The 25,116-nt window shown below is 45.3% G+C and overlaps 2 protein-coding genes across 3 annotated transcripts in view; both read left to right on the top strand.

The window, feature by feature from the left end:
* The window catches only part of PSTPIP2 (proline-serine-threonine phosphatase interacting protein 2), a 46,971-nt gene extending 33,478 nt beyond the window's left edge, over positions 1 to 13,493 (top strand). Inside the window, exons 5-15 of the mRNA XM_026649302.2 lie at positions 2,348 to 2,454; positions 4,163 to 4,225; positions 4,840 to 4,938; positions 5,668 to 5,713; positions 6,791 to 6,870; positions 9,110 to 9,208; positions 9,635 to 9,731; positions 10,128 to 10,212; positions 11,145 to 11,179; positions 12,001 to 12,058; positions 12,724 to 13,493. Of these exons, the coding sequence (XP_026505087.1) occupies positions 2,348 to 2,454; positions 4,163 to 4,225; positions 4,840 to 4,938; positions 5,668 to 5,713; positions 6,791 to 6,870; positions 9,110 to 9,208; positions 9,635 to 9,731; positions 10,128 to 10,212; positions 11,145 to 11,179; positions 12,001 to 12,050 (761 nt within the window). The 3' untranslated portion in view covers positions 12,051 to 12,058; positions 12,724 to 13,493. The remainder of the gene's footprint in view (positions 1 to 2,347; positions 2,455 to 4,162; positions 4,226 to 4,839; positions 4,939 to 5,667; positions 5,714 to 6,790; positions 6,871 to 9,109; positions 9,209 to 9,634; positions 9,732 to 10,127; positions 10,213 to 11,144; positions 11,180 to 12,000; positions 12,059 to 12,723) is intronic.
* Positions 13,494 to 19,162: 5,669 nt separating this feature from the next.
* The window catches only part of EPG5 (ectopic P-granules autophagy protein 5 homolog), an 85,665-nt gene continuing 79,711 nt past the window's right edge, over positions 19,163 to 25,116 (top strand). For both annotated transcript variants that reach the window (XM_026649300.2, XM_026649301.1), the window contains exon 1: positions 19,163 to 19,231. In XM_026649300.2, coding sequence (XP_026505085.1) covers positions 19,169 to 19,231 — 63 coding nt within the window. In that variant the 5' untranslated portion in view covers positions 19,163 to 19,168. The remainder of the gene's footprint in view (positions 19,232 to 25,116) is intronic.

The following is a 25,116-nucleotide window of genomic DNA, read 5'->3' as shown; positions in this document are numbered from 1 at the left end:
TGATACTCAGACCTCAGTGGACCAGGAGCCAAATTAGTGCTCAACATTGCCCAAAAGAGCCACAGTCGTGTGAATTCATTGTTTCGTTTACTATAGTACTATTCATATTTAAACATGACGACAGGGAAATATTTAGTTTATATATAGATATTTATTCTCACAGCAAATAAGTTGATAACTTAGTGCAAGTTAATAACTTAATTGGTTTAATGACACTGTAAAAGCATCCCGATTGATTAATATTTAAATGACACAGTGATTTAATATCATGTGTTGCAAAGAGCCACAGGAGACACATTAAAGAGCCGCTCGCGAGGCGCAGCTTGTGTATCACAGTCTTACCCTAACTTCCCACAAAACTCTGCCAGTGCACCTGGATCCTGACCCGTTGCGCCCCCGACTCTTCCAGTCCTGGAAGTCTTGAACAGAAGCTGTCAATTGTCAGAGTTCTGGGTGTAGTTCTGTATAGTGCCCTGTGGGACAAAACAAAACTTTCATCTAAACAACAAGGAGTTCGGTGGCACCTTAAAGACTAACAGATTTATTTGGGCATAAGCTTTCGTGGGTAAAAACCACTTCTTCAGGTGCATGGAGTGAAAGTTACAGACTCGGGCATTATATACCGACACATGAAGAGAAGGGAGTTACCTCACAAGTGGAGAACCAGTGCTGACAGGGCCAATTCAATCAGAGTGGATGTAGTCCACTCCCAATAATAGATGAGGAGGTGTCAATTCCAGGAGAGGCAAAGCTGCTTCTGTAATGAGCCAGCCACTCCCAGTCCCTATTGAAACCCAAATTAATGGTGTAAAATTTGCAAATGAATTTTAGTTCTGCTGTTTCTCTTTGAAGCCTGTTTCTGAAGTTTTTTGTTGTTGTTCAAGAATAGTGACTTTTAAATCTGTTTTAGAATGTCCAGGGAGATTGAAGTGTTCTCCTACTGGCTTTTGTACGTTACCATTCCTGATGTCCAATTTGTGTCCATTTATTCTTTTACTTAGGGCTTTCACCTGTAAGCCAGGTGACCTCTAACCCCAGGCAAGGCCAATACCCAGTCAAGGGGGTTCATAATAAAATGAAACCAATCTTGAGTCTTTTATTTTCTGATTCAGGGTCCATCAATGGGAGCTGTGGGTGCTCAAAGCTTCTGAAAATCAGGTGCTAGGTGTTTCAAATTGGGCCCTTCCAAATCCGTGGACACCACACTAAAGGGCTGGTGTTCACTGCAGCTTGAGGTATAACTCAAGTGTTGCCTCTAACTGGACTCCTGTTCATATACAAAAGTCTCTAGCTGAGTTAGGTGGTGCCATTTAGCTGGCCTGTGAGAGGGCGTGGGTGAAGCTTGAGTAATGTAGTGGGGACACAGCTCCTGGCTACAGCTCAATTTTTAGCAATAGGTTATCACTCTGCTAATGCAGTTGCTCTGCACTGTTAATCAGATCTTGAGTGTTATTTCGCAGTGTGTGGCTGCTCTTGCTTGAGCTAGGCTAACTTGAGAGGAGTAACTCAAGCTAACTGTTGCCATTATCTAAATCTAGTCCTTCACCTGTCTCTGTGCCTCAGTTTATCGATCTGTAAAGTGGGCGTAATAGGCTGACCTACCTTACAGGGATGTTTCTAGGGTTTGATGTCTATGAAGCATGGTGCAGCTAAAGCTGGGCAAATAACTGATTTTTCAGTTTATTGGCAGTTACAAAAAAAAAAAAAAAATTCAGACCGCATCTGAAAATTTCCAAAAAAAAGTCAGCAAATTGAAAAAGTCCACAAAAATGTCACTGTGGGTTGGACTAAATGTTTTGTTCAACCCAGAATGAACTGGTTCATTTCCGGGCACGTTGTCCATGTAAAAAGCAAAGGAAACGAAGGGTTAGATTCACCAAACAACTTGCCCGTTGGCCAGGTTGGAACAAGGATACAAACTTGGGTCTCACAGGTAAGTGCTCCAATCACCAGCTGTTGAGTTAGTCTCACTTTTTCTCTCTCTCTCTCTCTCTCTGGCCCAGTGACTATTCATGTATTTTAGACACAGTAACAGTTTCAACAGAGGAGATTGAGAAAGCCCCACACTAGGCTATCCCATACCCGGTAGTTGGGGCACTCACCTACAATGTGGGAGACCTACATTAAAATCTCTTCTCCACATCAGCAGAGGGGGGGATTTGAACCTGTCTCCCACATCCCAGGTGATTGCCATTTGCCTGAAGAACTTTGCTTGGCTCTAGTTGAAACTCTCAGAGAAGGTGTTTTAGAAATGCTGCCTAGTGTTGTGTTAGATAACACAAGTGACTCCAGTCAAGACCATCTTTGTGAGCATGTGGGTTTTTTGTTTTTTCCCCCTCACTTGCAGAGGTAGATGGTGTTGGGCAGAGTCACATCCAGCTGGCCCAGACCCTTCGGGAAGAGGCGAGGAAGATGGAGGACTTCAGGGAAAAGCAAAAACGTCATCAGAAAAAGGTCAGGAATTTGGGAAGGCGTCACGTGATTCTGTGAGCTGGAATCTGGCCAGAATGCCAGGATTAAAACCTTGACTTCTGCAAATGGTGCTGTGGGATCTTTAATGACCCCAAACGGCCAGCTCCTTAGCTTTACACCTGGGCCTGGGAGCTGTGAAAGAGCCCAAGCTTTACTGGAAGTTTGCAAGTGTGCTAAGTTGCCTGTTCGGTGTATATGTTGGCTGCTGGGGTAAGGGTTTTCTTTCTCTGTCCCTCCCCTTCCCTCGCCCGTGAACTCCCTGCTGCTCTGGGAAGTCCAGAGTTCATTCCTAAATGCTGTAACTGCATCAGAGTGCATGAGTGTGGTGACTTACAACTTCCTCATTCAAGCTGCATGTGTTTGCCTTTGGGTTCCTACGCTTCTTTTTAGGAAAAATAGATCATTTTTGTATTTTCTTTCCATCGAAAGCTGCGCCTGGGCCCTTTCTGCTCCCTGAGCTTCAGATCTTGGCAAGAGATCTTCACAACGTACAATTGCTTTTAATGGGGCAGCTGTGGTCTCTGGCCAGGTTTTCAGACACACACAGTACCCAGTAGTTGCCTTTGTTCTCACTGTGGGCTGGAATACATCTAGGGTGACCAGACAGCAAGTGTGAAAAATCGGGACAGGGAGTGGAAGGTAATAGGAGCCTATACGAAAAAGACCCAAAAATCGGGACTGTCCCTATAAAATCGGGACATCTGATTACCCTAAATACATCTGAAAATCAAGCCCTTACTGGGTTGTATTATGTGCAGGATCCAGGAAAGCTGGGTTCTATTCCTGACTCTTTCCTGTGGGGCTTTGGGCCAAGCCACTTAACTCCTCTGTGTCTTTGTTTGCCCTCTGTCTGTAAAAGGAAGGATAACAATAGTTAATCAGTAGTTAAAGTTTATACCAAACAGGAGGGAGAGGGCTCACCGATATTGCCAGACCTCATGAATAGGGCCCTACCAAATTCACAGTCCATTTTGGTCAATTTCATGGTCCCAGGATTTAAAAAATCGTAAATTTCATGATTGCAGCTATTTAAATCTGAAATGTCACGGTGCTGTAATTGTAGGGAACCTGACCCAAAAAGGAGTTGTGTGTGTGTGTGTGTGGGGGGGGGGGGGGTGCAAGGTTATTGGAGGGGGGGTTGCAGTACAGCTACCCTTACTTCTGCGCTGCTGTTGGTGGTGGCGCTGCCTTCAGAGCTGGGCAGCTGGAGAGCGGCGGTGGCTGGCCAGGAGCCCAGCTGTGAAGGCAGCACAGAAGTAAGGGTGGCAATACCGTGACCACCCTAAAATAACCTTGCGCCCCCCCTCCTGCAACTCCCTTTTGGGTCAGGACCCCCAATTTGAGAAACGCTGGTCTTCCCTGTGAAATCTGTACAGTATAGGGTAAAAGCACACAAAGGACCAGCTTTCACGGGGGGAGACCAGATTTCATGGTCCGTGACACATTTTTCCTGGCCGTGAACTTGGTAGGGCCCTCGTCATGAAGGGTGTTGGTCATGTGATGCAATATATTGTTATGAGATTTGCTGGTCTCACATTGCTGAGATGTTGTCTGACACACACCAGACAGGACTTGAACTGGGAGCCTATCAAGGTGACCGTCTTAGCCGCTAAGCTCCTCGGCAGCTTTCGTCCTTGCAGTGCTCCTGGGGCTGGATGGTGCACTAATGCAGGTGTTGTTCCCTTCACAGCTGGAGCTTGTAATGGATGCAATTCATAAAAATAGGAATTTGCAGTATAAGAAAACAGTGGAGGTAAGTGGCTCCTATCATCTGGTTCTTACAGGCCACAGATCTGTAGCATGCAGGCACATTAGAAACATAACACTGTCTGTGTTACCTACAATAGTTTTGTGTTTGAATGGTTAAACAGTGAGAATGGTATTTGCATGAGCACACGTCCTGTGTCCAAGCACTGAAGCTGACTAAGCCACCAAATCTTTTCATTGTCTTTGTATTTACTGTATTTTTGTTCTGCACCTGGCGAGTGACATGCAGACCAGGAGCTACAGAGCAAATGCAAAGAGTGTGGGAGGAAAATGAATGCGGGGCCAGCTGTGTTATTCAGGCTGTGATGAGGGTAATCAAATCTCATGCTTCAGGACATAAACTAATCTCGGGTCAGGAAGGAAAGGTGTCCTTACATACGCAGCATTGCACAGTTGGCTGCCTTCATTGAGGGGCTTGTCTTCCTTTGAAGCATCAGATGTTGGTGGCTACCAGAGGCAGGATACTGAACTGAAGTTCCAGTAATGTATGTGGCAGATCCTATAGAATCCTTAACGTGAGTGCAGGATTTGATCCAACAGTTTAGTGTGTGTGTGTTGTGTTGCATTTCCTACTCGCTTACATACCCACCTCTCTCCTAGGCAAAGAGGCTGTATGAGCAGCGATGCAGGGATAAAGATGAAGCGGAACAGGCCGTGCACCGCAATGCAAACCTTGTAACACAAAAGCAACAAGAAAAGGTAACACGGAGGGTGAAAGGAAGGCACTTTTTCTGTCCTGCTTTAGGTACTGTTCAACAACTAAATCACCTCCAGGAAAAAATACCATTAAGAACATAAGAACGACCATACTGGGTCAGACCAAAGGTCCATCTAGCCCAGTATCCTGTCTACCGACAGTGGCCAATGCCAGGTGCCCCAGAGGGAATGAACAGAACTGGTAATCACCAAGAGATCCATTCCCTGTCGCTCATTCCCAGCCTCTGGCAAGCAGAGGCTAGGGACACCATCCTGGCTAATAGCCATTGATGGACCTATCCTCCATGAACTTATCTATTTCTTTTTTGAACCCTGTTATAGTCATTTTAGAACTAAAGATAGTGGCTACAGTTTCTAAGAAACCTGCCAAACAGGGACCCTGAACCTGCAGTTGGATTTACACAGGAGAGCCCCCTTTCACTGCACGGAAGCTCTGGTAGCAGAATCACCAGGAGTTCAAAGGTGGTTCTGGGAGCTTGGTAGCTAGCTGAAGGCCTGATGGTTGACAGCCAGCATGGAAGACTTGAACCACTAGTGAGGAATCACTGACACAGAGCTTGGGGGGAAAAAATCTGGGTTGGTGGTTTGACTTCACCCACTGGTTAAGGATGGATTTGCAGGATAGAAATGAGGTCCAACCTTACTTTCTCTGCAGTGTTTGTGGGTTCAGCTGCTGTCTCACAATGACTCCTTTATCTTTCTGTTTTTCAGCTGTTTGTAAAGTTGGCTCAGAGCAAGTCAGCTCTGGAAGATTCTGGTGAGTGCTGATAACATGGAGTATCTGTTACATGTGGAGGGGCTGGGCCACGCTGGGGGCTGCAGGTAGGGGATGGGATGGAGAGGAACCCATTACACAAGTGCTGTATTGGGGTGACTGGCATAGACCCTCCCTTTCCTAAAACAGTGGGTCGCACAGTTATACGCTGGATACATTTGCCCCAGGAAGTCAAACATTATGTCTTGATGGCTCATTGTCTCCTTGTGATGAGACCATGTCCCAGCTAGAGCTGACTGGAAATGTTTAGTTGAAACTTTTTTTGATGGAAAATGCCATTTGTGTCATACTGGGAATAATTTTGGAATCACAGTTTTATTTGATTGTGACAAATATTTCAGCAGAAAAAAAATATTTTGAAATAAAAAGATTTCCATTTTGGAATATGTTTGTCTTGGAAAATGTCAAGAGTTTCTTTGTGCGGCATTGTCTGGACTGGCTGCAACTTGGAATTCCTGGTTTGCAGAAAATTTCAGCACCTCGATTTCTTTTTGTTCTGATTCAAAAGGAAAACAGATATTTTTGGAATTTCTCAAAAATTTCAGTTTGGGGATTTTTTTGTTATTTCATTTTGGAATTTCAAAATATCATTTAGTATTTTGAGTTTTGAATATTTTTATAATGTTGTTTCATGACACGTCAGTGAAAATAGTGCTTAATATTCACTACCACTGCTGTCATGTCATAATATGATATGATGTAATTGAAATATTCTATTTGTATTTGATTTTCTTTTAACAATTAAGAGCAGCTGCTACTTAGAACTGGTTGAAAGATCTTCACTTTTCTAGGTGAAAGTGTCTCTGTTATAATTTAAACAATTTGATCCTTTGAAATGAGTTTGAAACAGGATACTGGGCTAGATGGACCTTTGGTCTGACCCGGTACGGCCTTTCTTATGTTCTTATATAAACTCATTTCACATGCTCTAGACCCAAATTAAACCCAGGGTCCAACATATTCTGATCACAGTGTTTAGAATTGTTTACCTGAGTCTTTCATGCATCCAGACCTGTGTGTTGTACATGTGATCAAATTGCTGTTGGATTTCCCTACCAGACAGGCAATATCAGCTGAATGTTGGTGCTCTTGAGAAGATCAGGGAAGAATGGCAGAATGAACACACCAAAGCCTGCGAGGTAACACACCAAAGCCTGCCATCCATCCTAGAGATAATGGAGGATCTTAATGCTGCAACACTCTGTCTTTGAGATTGGGATTTCATTTCCTTCACTGCCAATGCTAGTGAGGGACCACAGTTGGCCTCTTCTGTTTCCTTATTGGTAAAACTTCAAGACACTTCCCAATTAAACTTGCATGTCCCTGCCTCTTAGTGTCTGGATACAAAGCCCCCAAAATTGGCATTTAAAAGTAGGGAAATATATTGGAAAGCCTTCAAGTGTCAGCGTGCAAAATAGTGGCATTTTTTTGCGCTGGCGTCTTTGTATGCAAAGTGCTGCCATCTACTGGACGGAACCTTAGCTTATATAATACAATAATGGACAGGCTCAGGGAGATGAAGATTTGCCTTTATTACTTTATTTCTCTGAGCAGCCCATAAACTCTTTCTATATTCTATTCAAAGAAATGAGCTGCATGGTCTTATTGCTGTCACCTTTGTACTTTCCCTGAGGCTTGATGGCACTCCTTGTCAGTCATATCTTACCTTATACTGCAAACCTTCTCAGCCAGGGATGTGTGGCCTGTTTCTCCTCTCACTTAGACTGGTATAAAATCAGGAGTAGCTCCTACACCAGCATAACACATGTGTCAGTGAGAGGAGAATCAGGCCCTTTGCCTGTAAAGCACCACATGCATTTACGATGGGAGAGATGGATGGCACCAGACCGAGACTCACATCTAAGTTCTATCCCCAATTCAGCCAAGAACTCCGTGCGTCATCTTGGGCAAACCTTGAGGTTTCCGACACACCTATGATCCTGTCACGTTGCTTAAGCATCAATATATTGCATTTTCTATCGGTGACACTGCTGTTCTAGGCAGAGCAACTGGGTTCTATTCCCTTCTCTGCCACTGGCCTCCTGGGTAACCTCGGGCACGTCGTGCCATCGCGCTGTGCTTCAGTTTCCCATCTGTAAAATAGGGATGATGATACTGATGTCCTTTGTACAGTGCTCTGCGATCTCTGGATTAAAAAGGGCTCTAAAAGGGAGGTACTATTATGAGTTCAGCTCAGCCCATTCCCTAGTGCTGACCCCTTCTGCTCGTTCTTCCAGTTTGCTTTGGTTTCTTAAAATGAAATGACCTGCCTGCGTGTGCTTTGCCCATCCAAAACTTGTCAATGGCTCAGTGTAATGAAAACCCATCGGCTGATAGTGTGGAGCGGTAAACAAAGATTCACTTCCTCAAATCAGTCAGGTTGGGTTGATTAGCCGTGCCACGTGCGGAAGTTCTGCCGCAGGTCCATTACAAAAGGTCCTGCCGATTTAAATGTGTGCTCTTGGTGAGAGGTTACTTGTTATCCGTGGAAATGTGAAAAGGACTCTTCCTGATGGAATGAATACATATCGAAGGGCAGACTTCAGAAGGTTTGGGCTCTGAGGAGCATCCAGACTGTTCCATGCCCATCGGAACGATCCAAACGTGGGTGTGGGTCTGAGTGTAGGGATGAGAGCAGTGGCCTGGGATCACTAAATCCAGGGGTGACCAAACGGTGCATTGGCTAGCTGGCTTGCCTCCCCACCGTCCGCAGGTGTCAGCGTCTGGAGTCAGTCCTCCCACCATGGTGCAACAGGACCTAATAACCTGACTGAGCTTCCCTTTTAAGTTTAGCGTGCCACTTTTGGCCATCCGATGTTTCAGGCAGGATGATCTCACTTAAGGTGGGCTGTGTGTGGATGAGATGGGGCCAAAGGGAAAGTTGAAGACTCATCTTGAGGGGAAGGGGTCCCTTCAGAAAATGTGCAAATCCTGATGGAGCAGAGTGCCGGGACCAGGTGGACCTTGATGCTGCCTTGATGCAGGCTTCTGTTTAATACCATGTAGTGCTGGCTGTTAATCTATTTTTCTCATCAAGAATAAAGGATGGTAGCAGTTAGAGATGGAAAAGACTCATTAGCCTAAGTCCAGCCCCGTATGAAGGTAGGATAGACTCCCCCAGAGAGGGATGATTAAGGCCAAAATGCCAAGAAGTGGTGAAGTTAGACCCAAGGTCAGGTCATTGCTTAGAACATTTGAAAGGACTAGCAAAGCACTAGTATGGGTCCAATATGGCCAAACCTGTATTGCCAGGGAGGTCGCCTAGATGATGTATGTCTTCCCCTTTTCCAACTTCCACGATTAATCCCAGCTGGCTGGGAACGTGGCCGTTAGTTATTTTGTTAACATACCCTGACTTGCCTCCCTGTATCTCTTCAGTTCTTTGAGACCCAGGAGTACGAACGGATAAACTACTTCCGCAATGCGCTGTGGCTGCACCTTAACCAGCTCTCTCAGGAGTGCGTCCAGAGTGATGAGGTAGGTCTGAAAAACCCAAGGCCCTCCAAACCTTTTATTTGCCGAGCAGAAGGGGAAGGTTCTTCACTCGCATTGCACTGTCTTCACTGCTATTGTTACCTGGGCTTGCTATCTTCAAGCTAGTTCAGGTAGGGTGGTCTGCGCACGGCTTTAGCTTTGTTGATATTCTCCTAGATAATCCAGCAGATAGCAATAACGAACACCCAGTCAATAGTGTGGAACAGGATTTGAAATCCTGTCTCCAATGAAGTCAATGGCAAAAGCTCCCGTTGCTTTTATTGGGGCCAAGATTTTCACCTCTTGTATTATTGACACTTATTTTGCTGATGCAAATTATATCCTTTCTCCTTCCAGAAAGACAAATTAATTTTTGTTTCTGCACTTCATGCTTTTTAAAAAAAAAAAATTTTTTTTTCCTTTTTACAGAGATACGAAGAAACCCGGAGGAGTCTAGAAATGTGCAGCATCGAGAAGGATATCGAATTTTTTGTCAATTTCCGTAAAACCGGAAGTATGCCCCCAGGTAACTGCTTGATGTAGGTTTTCTAAGTGGTGTGGCCATGAGCATTCTGTACAGCTTCTCGGCTCTAGTAAGGGTATGGGGTTTATTAAACAAAGCGTGGCGCAGAAAGCAAGCACGCTTGATGGTTCTGGTTCTGTGTTGGTCTCAAAATGAAGCCTGTTTCTAGAGTGGCATCCTTGCACCGGGATAGCAGGCAATTGCCACCAGACCCTGAAGAGAACTCAAACCTCATTTCTGTAGGCTTTGGTTTCTAATAATACAGTTTTTTCAGCGTGGAAGGGATGGAGCTGAAGAAAGAATTTGCATCTCCCGTTGTGCAGATGTGATGCTGTACATTGCATGCCAGTGGCTCACAAAAACACTTTTTACAGCTGACTTGTATTTCTACCCCCCCAGCTCCTGTGGTCTATGAAAATTACTATAACACACAAAGAAATACAACTTCAACAAGAAATCAGGCCCCAGCACCTGGGATAGGGAGGTAAGAATAAATAAACCCAACACAAACCAAATAATAAAAGCAATGGCCTGGCTATTAGGAACCTATAGGTTAAAAATGGGTGTTGCTTCTTTAAGTCTTTTGGAACTGTTTGGATCTTAGGCTCTTTCAGGGTCCCATAGAAGTTGGTGGGTGTTGGGGTACGTGGTCAGCGGGGAGGCAGGGCAGGTTGGGAATTTTGCCTGGATTGAGTCCCCCTCTGTACCAGGAAACCCTCTGAGATCTTGGGCATTGGTTTGCCACCTCCTTTGCTCCCTAGCCCGTCCCTGCTGCTGGAAACCTTCCTGCATTCCTTGCATGGCTCCCTTCTCCCCATGTTTGTCTGGGGAGGGCTGGATCATCTAAGAACACATGCTCATGTGGGCAAAGGAGAGAACCTAAATCAGCTGCACTGGGAGAGCAAGGGAATCTGCTGACCAAAGAGGGGAGTTGGGCTCTGGATGAAGGACGGGTCTGCTGTGGGGAGAGAAAAGGAACTGAGAGCACCCTTGTCATCACTGAAGACTAATGTCCATGGCTGCTTTGCAGTAGGAGTCAGTCACAATAATGACTGGGGTTGAAATACTGAACTGTCTAAATGATGGCATGTTTGTGCGTGAAGCCCCACGGTTCACACTGTGAAGGGCTGTGGCTAGCCACCGCTTTTCTTCCCCACCCCACCACAAAAACTACCCTCTGGTGGGACTGGGGCTGCCTGGTTCTTGCGTCTTATCCGCTGCTAATGACATTGCAGGAGATTAATAATATGGCACACTTTGAAACTGGGACATTGCAAACCTCAAACCAACCAAAGTTCTCGGCACTCACAATCTACCAGAAATGCCATGTGGGGCTGGGCAAGAATTGAATAATATGAAAGAATCAGATCATTTAGCAACAAGGAGACGAGTGTTGTCTTGTTTGTTTTTGTGCAGGAGGGGGCCATTACCAATCCCTGTGAGTGGGCCAGGTGAGTTACACCAAGTCATTCTAGAAATCACACATTTTAAAGCATTTTTTTGTGCAATCCTCTCTGTATTTCAATTTTTGCAGGTTCTGTGTGTAATTCCATTGCCATGTAAATATTGGTGATCTTGCCTGATTCTCATATCCCCCTGATCATTCGAGCCATTGGGGGGAGGGATAGCTCAGTGGTTTGAGCATTGGCCTGCTGAACTCAGGGTTGTGAGTTCAGTCCTTGAGGGGGCCATTTAGGGATCTGGGGCAAAAATCTGTCTGGGGATTGGTCCTTCTTTGAGCAGGGGGTTGGACTAGATGACCTTCTGAGGTCCCTTCCAACCCTGATATTCTATGATATCTCTGAAAATGTTGTTCCAGGCACCTGTTAGACATAGAGGGTGACATCATGGCTCCATTGAAGTCAATTGGAGTTTTGCCACTGATTTCAATGGGGCCAGGAGTTCACCCAGCAAGAAGTTCCAACCAAAGTCCTGGATATGGACAGTCCTGAACTTTGAGAAGGCAAGATCTGGACCTGAAGGCTGCAGCTTGGGCTCTTCTCTACTTGGGAAGCATCAATTTTGTTATTTGCAGTGTGGCGTAGTAGACAGGGCCCTGGACTGGGACTCAGAAGACCTGGGTTCTGTTCTTGGCTCTGCCACTTCCTATTGGGTGACCTAGATCAAGCGCTTTATCTCTGTCTGCTTCTGTTTCCCCATCTGTAAAAATGGGGATAATGCTAGCAACCTCTTTTGTAAAGTGCTCTGAGCTTTATGGATGAAAAGTGCTATGTAACAGCCAAGTGTTACTATTGTGATTTCTATATTACAGGTGACCCTGATTACGCTACGATTGATGGTTACAGTTTAATACATCACTAGCCTGAGCTGTAAGTATTTTCATTCTGAAAAGGAATTACTTGGGGCCTGCGTTAGTCCCACCAGTGAGGTGTAGGGTCTAGTCCTCACCAGCATGTTGCGCACTAACTGCCCCGGGGAGACCCTGCTAGTGTGCACTCAGAGGTCCCTAGTGTGTGTTAATGTAGTCCGGTTTCAACTATGTCAGTGCTCACTAGGGAACTTTTAGTGCGTGTCAGCAGGGTCCACACAGCCCAGTTAGTGCACGTCACACTTGTGCGGACTGACACGCTGCACAGACAAAGTGCAGGACACACTTGTATATTTAGGAGAGACAGTTAGGAAAGAGAAATATAGGCTGGATATCTGAGAGAACTTCCCAAAGGTGAGATTGCATAGGTTGTGGAATAGTGTCCCATGGGAAGAATTGAAGGTCCCATCCTTTGGTATTTTAAAAGCCGCTCGGACTCCTGCCCGATCTGCCGAAGCAAAAAAACAAAAGCGCTCCTCCTGCCGCGCACCCCCAAGGATCCTATTGCGCACTCCACTTTGGAGACCACTGCTGTAGTGGAACAATCCTGCCTAGGTTGGGAGGGGGACTGGATGATCTAGCTGGCTGCTTTTCCTCCCATCATTACATTTGTCTATGTTTCTTTCACTGAAATATTGACTCTTACAATTCCATCCTCTTCTCCAGGGTCTCAAAGCTGCTTGCCCAGTAGTGCCACTGAGTGCAAAAATTAGTCGTCTGATCCACCCATCAGAGACAGTGTATTCAGTTGCAATTCCAGCATCGGGCACAGTGATACAGCATGGAACTGTTTCTTCTTTTAAAAAATATTTTGAAACTCTAGGGTAATTATTTTGAATGTTTTGAGGATCCACACGAGGTCCAACAAGGTCCCTCTTCCTTCACGGCGACAAACTACATGGGCTGATGTCTTATTTTCAAGGTCAGAAAGGAGGACATTGAATCTCTGAATAATATTCGCTGATCCAATGGAATCTTCCCTATCAATAAGAGAGGCTTGTGTTCTGGTGTTGGTGACAGTTCTTTGTGATGTGCAAACCTCAACATCTGTGTGGAAGACTCTAAAGGATTTAAAAAAAAAAAGAATCTCTGCTCACCATGACGACTGAGAATTCACATGTGCCACCATCATGCTGCCAATGGGAATTATGTGCAGTGCTTTGGGCATGCCGGGGCGTGTGCATAGTACACAGGTCAAAGTAAGGTTTGGGTCTGGTACGCTTGATTTTCACCAGGGTGATTAAGATCATAGCCTAGCCCTAATTGTGGGAGTGCTCATTAGACTGCTTACTCATGGCAACGCTGAGAGTTAGAACTCGAGAGGTATTTATATGGCTGTACTGTGCATTTGCTCCAGGCTACGCAGTGATGTTGGAAGAAGTTGATTCATATCTTGTCTCTATCTATCACGCTTCAGGAGCCTGTTTGGATTACATGAATGGTCCGTTGACTTCAATATGGGTTCTGATGAGAGGAAGGTGAACAAGTTATGGCCCTTCAGTAGTTACCTACCTCCCTTCCCTGGTTCTACTGTGGCATAGCAGTACAATACAAAACCATCCTTGCAGGTCCAGGCTGGTGACTCCTCCATTCTTCTTGAATAACTGGAGGACATGAGCTGGCCCCCCGGAGAGGTACATCCGAAGGCAGGGCTTGCCGCTGTTCAGCTACCCACCACTTAGCCTGCCCTCGACAGATTCTGCAAACTCCAATCAGGCTAATCTGTGTGAGCAGCTGGACTCTTGGGTGCATTTTTTGACCAGGACCCAGAGTCAGAACCTCATGAGGTTTTGCCCATTGGAGGCAACAATTCAGGGACATTGTCCGCTGCTTTTTCTATCTTTTGTGTTCCACTGTCCAATACGCTTGAAAATAAAAGAAATAATATATTCTTATTGCCTTTTCCTGTCTCCATTTAGCAAACCTTTCCCCACTCCCCCCATTTCTTGGGGTCTGATCCTGCTCCCATTGAAGTCAATGGCAGAATTCCCATTTGTTATCAATGTTGTGGGATCTGGCTCTTTCGTTTCTAATAAAGCACAAACTAACTTGGTTACTGTTGTTGGCCTAGCTGCAAAGCTCATTTCCTGACCAGAACTTCCCCAGCCTTCATGTCCATGTCCATCTCCATTGGCTGTTACCTGTCAAGTGCACAGACACTGAAGAAGTCTGCCCATTTGTGTGTAGCTCTTGATGCGAGCGTGTACAGGTTTTAATTTCTTGCTGTAGAGCAACAGGGATGATTCTGCATCAAATTGTGTCTGAGCTATGTGTGATTTTGTACAAACCTAGGGAATGTCGCTTTGTTTCCTTGTGTGGGAAAGACCCCAATGTGATAAGTGAGATTTGAATTCTGCCCTGCTACATTTTAATGATCTGTATGAAATGCACAATTAGAGGAATACGTTGTCTTATAAAAAAAACCCTTTAAATATCCTGATATAATTGTATATTGTAGATTATTTTTAATCTCAATCTCTCTCTATATATATATTTATTTCAGATGTGAGGCTTGCATACTGAACATGTAATTATATATGCTCTAAAATACACTTCAATCTGGGGGGTGAATTTGCTCCTCCGTCCTGCATGTAAAGGCCTGGACAGACGGGTTATAGCCACAAGTACAATGTGCAGGCAGGAGGCATTGAAGATTACAGAGCTCTGCTACTGCACCTTTTTCCTGATCTAACCTCTCTCTGCTCTGCCAGTCCCTGTCCTCCCTTTGGATCTCGGTCCTACACTACAGCCCACTACTCTTTCAAATCTCCCCCCCCCAAGAGTTCTATCGATGTTTCCCAACCCAATCGATCTGAAGTATTAATTGAGCACTGGTCATTGTAGCATGTAAGTGCTGGTCTGTGTTCCAATTCTGCTGGGCCTTTGATGCAAACTTGCCAATGCAGCACAACCCTCTATGCTATTCCAGTCCTGGGTCTCCAAAACCATTCGGCCAGTGCACCTCAATGCTCACCTTGACCTTGCTGGGGTATGGACTTCTGCTTTCCTCCCGTTCTGGAATGCGAAGCCACTAGCACATATACTGTGTCTATTCCAGTGCAAGACACCTACAGATGTATGGAACTTCAGTGACTGGATCTCCATATATGATGGCCCATTGGGCAGACTCTGTTTTTTCTCTTGCCTCAGTTTGGGGAGGGAGTGGGGGTGGGAAACTGATACCACAGGATCCTGTAAATGCAAGTGAAGCCCTGACTTTAATGTGGTTGAAAATGATGATGTAACACTCATTGAATTTAAACAGTGGTTCTCACTCTTTTCCATCCTAGGCCCCCTTCCCATCTAGCTGAAATCTCCTACCCATTTAGCAACATGGGAAGGATGGGGTGATTGTGATCCCAACATTTGTTTGTGACAGTCCCTATCCCTGTTCTAGTAGTTGCAACTCCCAAGATGAGAACCCCTTATTTAAAAGATGCCAGAAGCTGATCAAGCCTGGATTTCATTTGTAAATCCAGACCACAGAGCATTAAAAGAACAAACAGGTAAAGTGCAGATGAGAAAATATATCATTATTTATCATTGTATTGTTACAAATGCACACCAGAATAGATGATACCACCTAGCACTTATGTAGTGCTTTTTCATCATTTGTTCTCAAAGTGCTTAACTAAGGAGATCAGTATAATTATTCCCATTTGACAGGTGGGCAAACTGAGGCATAGCAACTTGATCAGTCACCTAGCAGGTCAGTGGTACAGACAGGACTAGAATCTACGTCTCCTGAGTCCCAGTCCTGCATTCTCTCCACTAGGCCACACAGTCTCAGCATGAGAGAGAATTGGTAGTAGTGACCAAATGTTACTTCCATCTGAAAGATGTAGAAAGAGAATTGACCCCAGATCTACAGCTAGGGCCTTTCATTAGAGATTACTGGGATGGCAGAATAGTAAGGTCAGGACCATAGTATAAGAACTAGTACTCAGAAGCATATTGTACAAGAAGCTCCTTTTCGCTGCTGGGATTTCCAGGTTGACTCAGGGCAGTAGATGGTCTTAGTTTGTTTCTTGCCTACAAAAACTGCAGCTCAATAACTTTCAAAGTGGTGCACTGCGTTTTAGGCACATAACTCACAATAACTTTAATGGAAGTCATGCAGCTAAACCCACGTGCATCACTTGAAAACTGGAGGGGTTAAAATGCAGCCCCATATTAGTTGCCCAGGAGTGATGCTCCTATCTCAGTTCTGAGAGTAGGGAGAGCGATTATTTACTTATTTAGGACTCCAATAAAGAAGTGCTTTTCGAAAGGATCTTTTTAGTTCAGAGTGTAGTTAATCACAGGGCAATGTCATGCACATTTGAAATGTGGATCGCTTCACTGTATTTGCTCTCTGATTTAAAGAAGCCAGTCCTGAAAGCAAAAGCCAAAAGTACGAGTATTCTGCCCAGCCAATCTTAAAGAGAAAGCAAGCAAGCTGCCACCAAAAATCAAGGTTCTTCTCTGAGTTGTCTTAGAGAGTGTCTAAAATCACTTCAAAATCAATAGGTCAGTACTCCCTAGATAAAAGAGGAAGGTGTGAAACCACTAGCAACGCAATATTGAGTTCAGTTTTTCAGGAGGTGAATTAGGATGGTGGTAGGCATGTGGAAATACTTTCATTTCTAGCCTGATGTTTTCAGTTTCTAAAGGAGTCTGGAAAGGCAGATGGTTTCAAACCGTAAAATGTTAATGATAAAAATGCCAAGTGTGGTCAGTGGCTATTGGGAAAGCTTTTTATTATTGTGATTAGAGCAGTCGTATGTAAGAGTGTGGAGGTAAATTTGGAATCTACCTGAATTTATTAAGAGTTTAGTACAGCTGGGCTAAAGTGAAAGTTCACAAGCAGGTGGTAGAAGGAAGCTTTCAATCTGGGGCCGCAGAACTCCACCAACCAATACCCCCCCAGCCCTGCAGCTGCAGTAGGCTGCAGAGTTACAAGTGATACATCACCAGAAAAAACAATGAGGAGTCCTTGTGGCACCTTAGAGACTAACACATTTATTTGGGCATTAAGCTTTCACGGGCTAAAACCCACTTCATCAGATGCATGGAGTGGAAAATACTGTAGGGAGGTATAAATATACAGCATATGAAAAGATGGGAGTCACCAGAAAAAATTGTCATTGGATGATTGTTTCCAAGGCATGACATTTGCTAGCTGCTTTTGGAAACAGTAACTTTTATACAAATTAAACCTCCTGTGAATATCCTGCTGTATTTTTCTGTGCACTTGCAGCACCGAGATTGCTGCGTTCTATGTTAAAGCTGTTAACTGAATGAAAAGAGAATTTGAGCTAATTTGGAAATTAAAGGCAAAACTCTTTCTTATCTGCGCTGCAAATTGCGATTGCATCTTTGCTACTCATTGTGTGAACTGTTATTGACACCAGTAGACTTGCCAATGTTGTAACCAATACAACAGAGCCCTGCAGGGCAGGTAAGTGATCTGTAGTGTGACTCAGATGGAGAGAACATTAGTTAGCGGCAATCAGAATTGTAGGGTAGCTAAGCTGTTGTGGTACAGAATAGGACATCAGTTAATGTGTCACAAAGATATGACTCACCACTGCAGTAAAGGAGAGGAAAAAAAAGCATGAAGTAAATTAGTGGAAGTTATTTTTGCTTATGTTTGCCTATCTTTAATGGGCTTCCTAACCAGGATTTTGGCGCAATGACAAAAGACACAAATACGCCACATCCCTCAAAGACTCCAAGGTCTTTGAATTATACCCATTGCATAGTGCGCTAGGATTTTAAGGCCTTGTATGATTGGATCCATAGACCTTGCTGCAGATTTTAGCAACCATGCATACACAGTTTAACCTGTGCCTGAACACCATGTGGTAGGTCAGTGTGGCTAGATCCAACGCTGCTGGAATGCTGGGGTTGGGGAAGGGGGGAAATGTGCTATCCAGTAACATCACAACGACCTACTGTCTCATTGCTTGGAAAACACAGCAGAACTGCTTGTTTGCAGAGAGATCCTTACAACATACTTGTACAGAACTGTTTTTTGCTAATAGAAAACGAATGAGTTTTGACTGTTAAATTATCTGTGTGATGAGACTTGTCTGTGCTGAGTAAGATGCGCAGTGCTATAAATGATAACAAATGGGTGCTGAATGGGCTGCTTTGGCATTTTATTGGATTGTTTTGTAAACTTGTAATGATTTGTTTGTCATGTTAATTAAGAGCTAGCAGTTCCCTGCTATCATTTTTCTGAATAGTTAATAAAATGGCCATGATACATGTCTGTGTGAAGCTGTTCATCACTTATCAAGGTGATCAAAACTCCTTTGGTCTAGTGTAACCTGTCAGGGTGGTTGTGTGTGCTGTTGCAGGGCAGGGTGTACTTGGAGTCGCAAGGATTTGGATGTGTGTGAGTGCCTGGGATAGTGTTAGGGGTCATGTGCCTGGCATTGCTGCTGGCAGGTGTTGATGGTGGCGTGACCAGGCTATTGGTGATGGAGATGGCAGGGGTTGGCGGTGTGTGAGGTGGCTGGCAGGTATCAAGGCGGGGCACGCGGGTGGCTGAGGTGCTGACGGGGATGACACTGACGGGTGAGGTGGTGGGTAAAAGTGATGGGGTGGATGTCACGCTGGGGAGCTCCAGAGCAGGGGCTGGGGAGGGGATAGTACTGGGTGGCTGTAGCAGCAGCAGTGGTGGGGATGGCCCGGGCAGGTGTAGGCAAGGCGGGTATCCGTGGTGGGGGGAGGCTGAGATGGATGGGGATGGTAGAGGTGTGGCGGGGCCCTAGAGAGGATGGGGCTGGCGGGTATCATGCTGGGCAGCTGGCTCTGGCAGGTGTGGGGACAGCAGTGGCACTGGGTGCCCAAGGGGGCAGAGGTGGGCCCTGGCAGGGGGGTCCTAGCAGCGCCGGCTGCGCTAGGTCTCAGCTGTCTGGCTTTGCGCCCTGCCGCTGCCTTGTGCAGCACTAGGGGGCGCCGCGGCCGAGCCGCGTGCCGTCCCGCGGAACGAATATGTCCCTCCTCGCATTCCGTAGCCACCGCGGCGCTGATTGGCTGGGGGGGGGAGAGGCCGGTCGTGTGACTCCGCCCCTGCCCTGGGCTTCCGGTGTGAGCTGCAGGAGCGAGGGGGGCGCCGGGGATGGCGGAGGCCGCGAGACCCCCGCGCAGGGAGCGCCCCAAGCCCGGCAGGGGCCAGGCCAAGGTACGGGCCGCGGCGCCCCTCGGCCAGCTCCTCACGGGACGGGAGGGAGGCGCCTGGTCCCGGCCGGGGTGCGGGGCTGGCGGGGAGGGGAGCCCCGCGCGGCCGTGTCCCTGCGGGGGCTGACTCGGCCCCCCGGAGCCGCCCTCGGCTCCGTCCCCGCTCCCCCGAGCCCGCCGGCTGCGCGGTGTCCCTGGGCTGCGCGCTCTGGGGGCGGGGGGGGGGGGTCCTGTGCCTGGCGCGGCGCGGCCTGGCCGGCCTCTGGGGGCCGCCGGTACTAGTATTGTTTTGGTCTAGTTCAGTCTGGCTCAGCCCCGCTCTCCTCCCTGGGACTGGGTGGGGCTGTTGATGTTGTTTTCCGGTGTGAGTCCCTGGGGCACGTCCCGGTTCCCAGAGCATGTGACAGGCTTCACGCTCAGTCCAGTAACTCCTCGCTTAACGGGGTAGTTCTGTGCCTGAACAATGCAACTTTCAGCGAAATGATGTTAAGCGAATCCAATTTCCCCATAAAAATTAATGTAAATCGGGGGGTTAGGTTCCAGGGATTTTTTTTCCATCAGACCAAAGACTATATAGACATACACACACACACACAGAGTATAAGTTTTAAACAATTTAATACTGTACACAGCAATGGTGATTGTAAAGCTTGGTTGAGGTGGTGAAGTCAGAGGGTGGGATATTTCTCAGGGAATGCCTTACTGCTAAATCAGGGGTGGCCAACCTGTGGCTCTTCATTAAGTTAATATGCGGCTCCTTGTATAGGCACTGACTCTGGGGCTGGAGCTACAGGCGCCAACTTTCCAATGTGCTGGGGGGTGCTCACTGCTCAACCCCTGGCTCTGCCACAGGGCCTGCCCCCACTCCACCCCTTCCCGCCTCCTCCCCTGAGCCTGCCATGCCCTCCTCCTCCTCCTCCAGAGCCTCCTGCACGCCACAAAACAGCTGATTGGGTGGTACGGGGAGGGAGGGGCAGGTGTTGATTGGAGGGGCTGCCAGTGGGTGGTGGGTGCTGGAGCTGATGGGGAAGGGGGACGGGACTGCTGACGTATTACTGTGGCTCTTTGGCAACGTACATTAGTAAATTCTGGCTCCTTCTCAGGCTCAGGTTGGCCACCCCTGTGCTAAATGATGAACTAGCGCTCCTTCTGCCCCGCGCAGCACATGGCAGTGGGGGAGGGAGGGATGGGGGGGACAGCTGAACTGCCCAGCAATTGATAGCCTGCTGGGTGGCTGCTGCACAGTGAACTTAGGGGATTTGATGTGGGGCTGCCGGTTGACCCTAGTTCCAAGCCCCCACCAGCTGGCTCCAACGGGCTGCTCTTTCTGCAAGCAGTGGACAAAGCAGGCAGCCCATATTCCAAACTAAAAGGTAAGTCCAATCCTTCATAGGCTTGGCAAACAGGAGGTTTGTAGAGGGGTTTAGTGACATTGTATCCCCAATCACAGACTCATGTAAAAAGCATCAACCTAACAAGGCAATTTGGTCAGAGGCCTGCCAGAAAGGCTTCAACAGCTTTAAATGAGCATGTTCTCTAATTGATCAGCAATGTAACAATGAAACAACATTAACCGGAATGACTTTAAATAAGGAGTTACTGTAATTACAATCAACACCACTTGCCTGTGGGCATCTCTTGTCACATGTCTTTGCTATAGGATCTTGGCTCTCATTCAGCGTTTGAGCCTCTTTCCTTACCGATTTAAATAGTAGCCTGCTTTAGTCACTGAAAGAACTATCCCGTAATTCCAGCTGAAAGCAATTTGAACTTCTAATATTAATTATTGGGTTGCTGGTGTTTTGATCAAATTATAATGAGGCTTCGATTAACAGGGGATTGAATTAAAGGAAAGGGATATTTTATTTTTGCCTAGCAAACTGATACACCTACCGGAATTACATCAATCAGCTCTGTGGTGGAGCATTGTAACTATTTGTGTATATCAACACATTAAAACTAGGTCTGTCGATTAATCGCAGTTAACTCATGCAATTAACTCAAAAAAATTAATCGCGATTAAAAAAAATTATCGTTCTTATAACCTTAATACATATTCTTCACAACTCTGAGATAGATGAGACCCAAACAGGGTCTCTTTTACAGCATGCTGCCATTAGAGGTTTTCTCTTCTAGTGAGAGAATGGTATGGTAGATCTCAAATCAATGAAGGCTACACTCAGAAAGACCTCAAGACTTCTGGAATATGCTGCTCAAACAGTTTCACTTTTGTTTCTACTGCCTGTCCCTCCCTTGTCACGTTTATCTCCAGACTTCTTCTCCTTGTCCAGATCTATTCCTCCCCCAACAATCTTCTATTCATTGAACTTTTTGAAACTTTGCACTTTTAGAGAGAGGTAAGGAATTAACTCTGTGTACACAAATTTGCAGAGGGACAATAAGGTTGAGGTCTGTTATTTCTCATCTCTATATATTTATTTATTTAAAAACATTTTTGCTGTTAACAAGCATGTTCTCTCTGGAGACACAAATCCACAGTTTGAGAATTGCAAAACGAATCATCTCAGATGATATCTTCTAGATTTAGCACTGAGTCCCAGTGCTAAATCTAGAAGATAGTGGGTAGATAGAAAGATTAACCTAAATAATCTATACAGATGCCCCTGGAGCCCCATAACATTGGGTCCCTAATCCATTTACTCATTTACAAAACTTTTCTTAAACATTACATGAATATATTGTCTCATACTATAGAATTAGAGTTTATAATCCCTATTCCATGATGAGATATCTTTGAGCTATAATGTATCTTAGTTAAAACGATCTTTAGATAGGTTTTTTTCCTCAAAAAGCATTTTATCAAAAAAATCTGATTTTTATCATCATTTTTTTAATCATTGATTTTTATCCACCCTGGGGCTGCTCACCTGCACCCAAGATCTAACTGGAGTGAGCAGAGAAATGTTATTGTGGTTCCTGTTTATCCTTTCAAATAGGACTTACAGGAGTTATGATGAACAACTACTACTCATCACTCTGGAGAGGTTGAAAGACCCTGGGCTGCTTTGCTGATATTTCACAGTTCTGTCTCCTGTTCGCTAGATACTTTTCAAGCCATCACAGACGTATCAGTACCTCTGTGATACATGGGGGAGGAGTGGGGAGTAGCTCCCTTTGATGGACACCCAGCCAGCCAGTTAGCTGTAAAATCCCTCCTGGTCTGTTCTCTGCTTGCTTTGTAATACAAGCCTCGAGTGGCAAGTATTAATTTTTAAAATCCTTGCGGGCCCCCACTTCTGCACTCGGAGTGACGGAGGGATTCAGCCTTGACAACCTCTAAAAGGTTAGCACCTGGATGAAAAGCAGCTGTGGTTCTGCCTGAACCCAATCACGACAGAAGTAATGTTGGCTGGAATGGGGAAATCCTTTGAACAACACACAGCCCTCCCCCTTCATCAAAGGCATCACCTGTCAATTCATCAAGGAGGTATTGAGTCTTGGGGTGTTTCTGAACTCACTACTAATTTTGGACACCCCACCTAGGAAGCAACAATGACAGGAAATATTTGTTCACCTCTAGTTTGCCAGAAAATTACAAGCTGCTTTCCTTGATGAGACTATAGCTAGTGATCTCTGCTGATCATTTCCTGACTACACTCTTGTGATGTAGTACATCTGAGGTTAAAGGGGGGGGGGGGCAACATGGGAACTCAAGTTTGCCAGAACACATCAACCTTCATCCTGAGCAGAAAAACTGGCTCTGTTTACATCCAGTGTAATTTCAGGGTACAAGTTGGGGCCCAAGCACATCAGAACCTGCTTTTCTATTCAGAACCCACTGAACCATATGTGATGCTCTGGGATAGTGCATCTGACAACATGATGTTCTTGGGAGCAGGAGATGAGGCATCCATCCTTTGCTGAACTTGCTCGGTTGTGTAACCAAGGTCTGGAGGGCTGAAAACTGAATCTGAGGTTTCAAAGAAAGCTTCAAGTGTCACCTTTTTGCAAAAGATACAATAAACAAAGATTAGTACTTACAACATCACTAACAAGAAACAAAACTCAATAAGATGGCAAAGCTACTGAAGCTGCGAGAGGTGAAGAGCAGTTTACCACTGGCACCTGTGTAAATCTTAATTACTGCGTATGACTCAGAACAGATTTAAAATTTTTATTAAAGCTAATGTTAAAATTATATAATATACAGGTTGAGAAAAGAGTGTTTGTACATCTGGGTACAGTGCTTAGATTATCTACAAATACAGAGTTTGTTTTTAGAGTCATAAGACACAGATAGTGCATAATCAGCAATAACCCATATTTAGGTGAATGAATTTAAGACTGCAGTTTAGATATTTAGCATCCAAGTATTCGGGTACATTATTCATGAAAGAAGTTATACAGAGAGTTGGTGGAGGAAAGGAAAATATATCAATGAGTGAAGATTGTCCCTCAGTAATTGAGAATTTAGGATTGGTTGTCCATTTAGAAAAAACAGTCCATCAGGAAAGTATTTGAGTTATTTTCCTGACTTACTACACTGATGGATGTCCTAGAAGTAAATGACCCATAAGTGTGTAACTATTCCATACAGAATTAGACTTCATGTATTTTAATATTGACTATTTAGTCTTCAAATACACAAAACCCAACCCATACGTAACTTGCTATTGGAATTAATTCTGTTTGACATAAGGTAAATAATCCCCTCCGCCCCCCCCCTTTTTAACGTAAGTTATCTGATAGGCACAACCAAATGTATTTCAGACGCCAGGTTCAGTCCTGTCACTATAAGTCTTCTTTTATATAGGAAAAGTGTCTTTTCGGGAACATGTTCAGTGGAATTCAGCTTGTGGGGCAGGAAGTCCCCTGTGGGGTGGAAGGACTTCTTGTTGTCCCCTCACAACTCGAAAGTGAACTCATCTTGGCCCCTAAACCGTCTGTCACATTTAACTGCACTCTGTCCCATCACTCAGGCAACATGGAGTCATTTTTAGATACCTCTGCCCCCTTCCACACCCAGGCTCTGGCCAGATCTTATTGGATTTTCCTTTAGTGTCTAAAACCTATGCTTTAATTTCTGAGCACTGAGATTTTTTACTGTACTTTTGTCGTGTCCGACCTCAATTACTGCATACTCTTAGTCTTTGGCATCTCTGTGTTTCAATTTGTTCCTCTCCAAACTATTTTGTGCTGTGAAAATCATCTTCCTGTCCTGCCACTCTGATTACATCATTCTCTCCTTTAAATCCCTCCTCTGGCTTCTCCTTGTCATCTGCATTAAATTCAGGCTCTGTCTGCTCTTTCTTACATCTCTGCTCTTCTCCCTTCCTACACATATTCCTTGTTTTCTGCCCTCAAACCTTTTATGTAGTTGCTCCCTTTGTATCTTCCTTCAACTCTTCCCTTTGAGCGTTCTTCCATACTGCCCCAAATGCTTGGGGCAATGTCCATGATCTTCTGCACCAGTCAAACACCTCAGTTTGAAGAAGGAATTAAAAATATTGCATGTAGTAAGTACATTAACAGTTGCCAGTCTAATACTGAATATAAACCAATAAATCCAGCTATTAAATAATAATAGCCCGCAAATATCCCAAAAGAAGAATACTAACCAACTTGCTCTGCTTTTTGTGGAAGTAACCAAACCCTCCTGCCTTGTGTTATGGCTGTCTCCACGGCTGTAATCTGTTGTTTAGTGCAGTAGTGCCTTGAGGCCTGTGTGCACTGTGCTAGGAGGCATGGTACAGACACAATGCAAAGATGGTTCATGCTTGATAAGTTTACACTCGAAGTATAAAAAGAGAAACAACAGGTGTTATGTTCTTATTTGAATTTAGAGCCTGATCCTGCAGTCCTTACTCAGATGAAGTTTCTGTTGAGTTTGTAGAATTTTTACCCTGAAAAGGAAGAAATGTCAGACAT

The sequence above is a fragment of the Terrapene carolina genome, unplaced genomic scaffold, assembly GCF_002925995.2.
Source record: "Terrapene carolina triunguis isolate 2854851 unplaced genomic scaffold, T_m_triunguis-2.0 Scaffold69, whole genome shotgun sequence".
In the NCBI taxonomy this organism is placed as follows: domain Eukaryota; kingdom Metazoa; phylum Chordata; order Testudines; family Emydidae; genus Terrapene; species Terrapene triunguis.
This window is presented reverse-complemented; position numbering and strand designations above follow the sequence as displayed.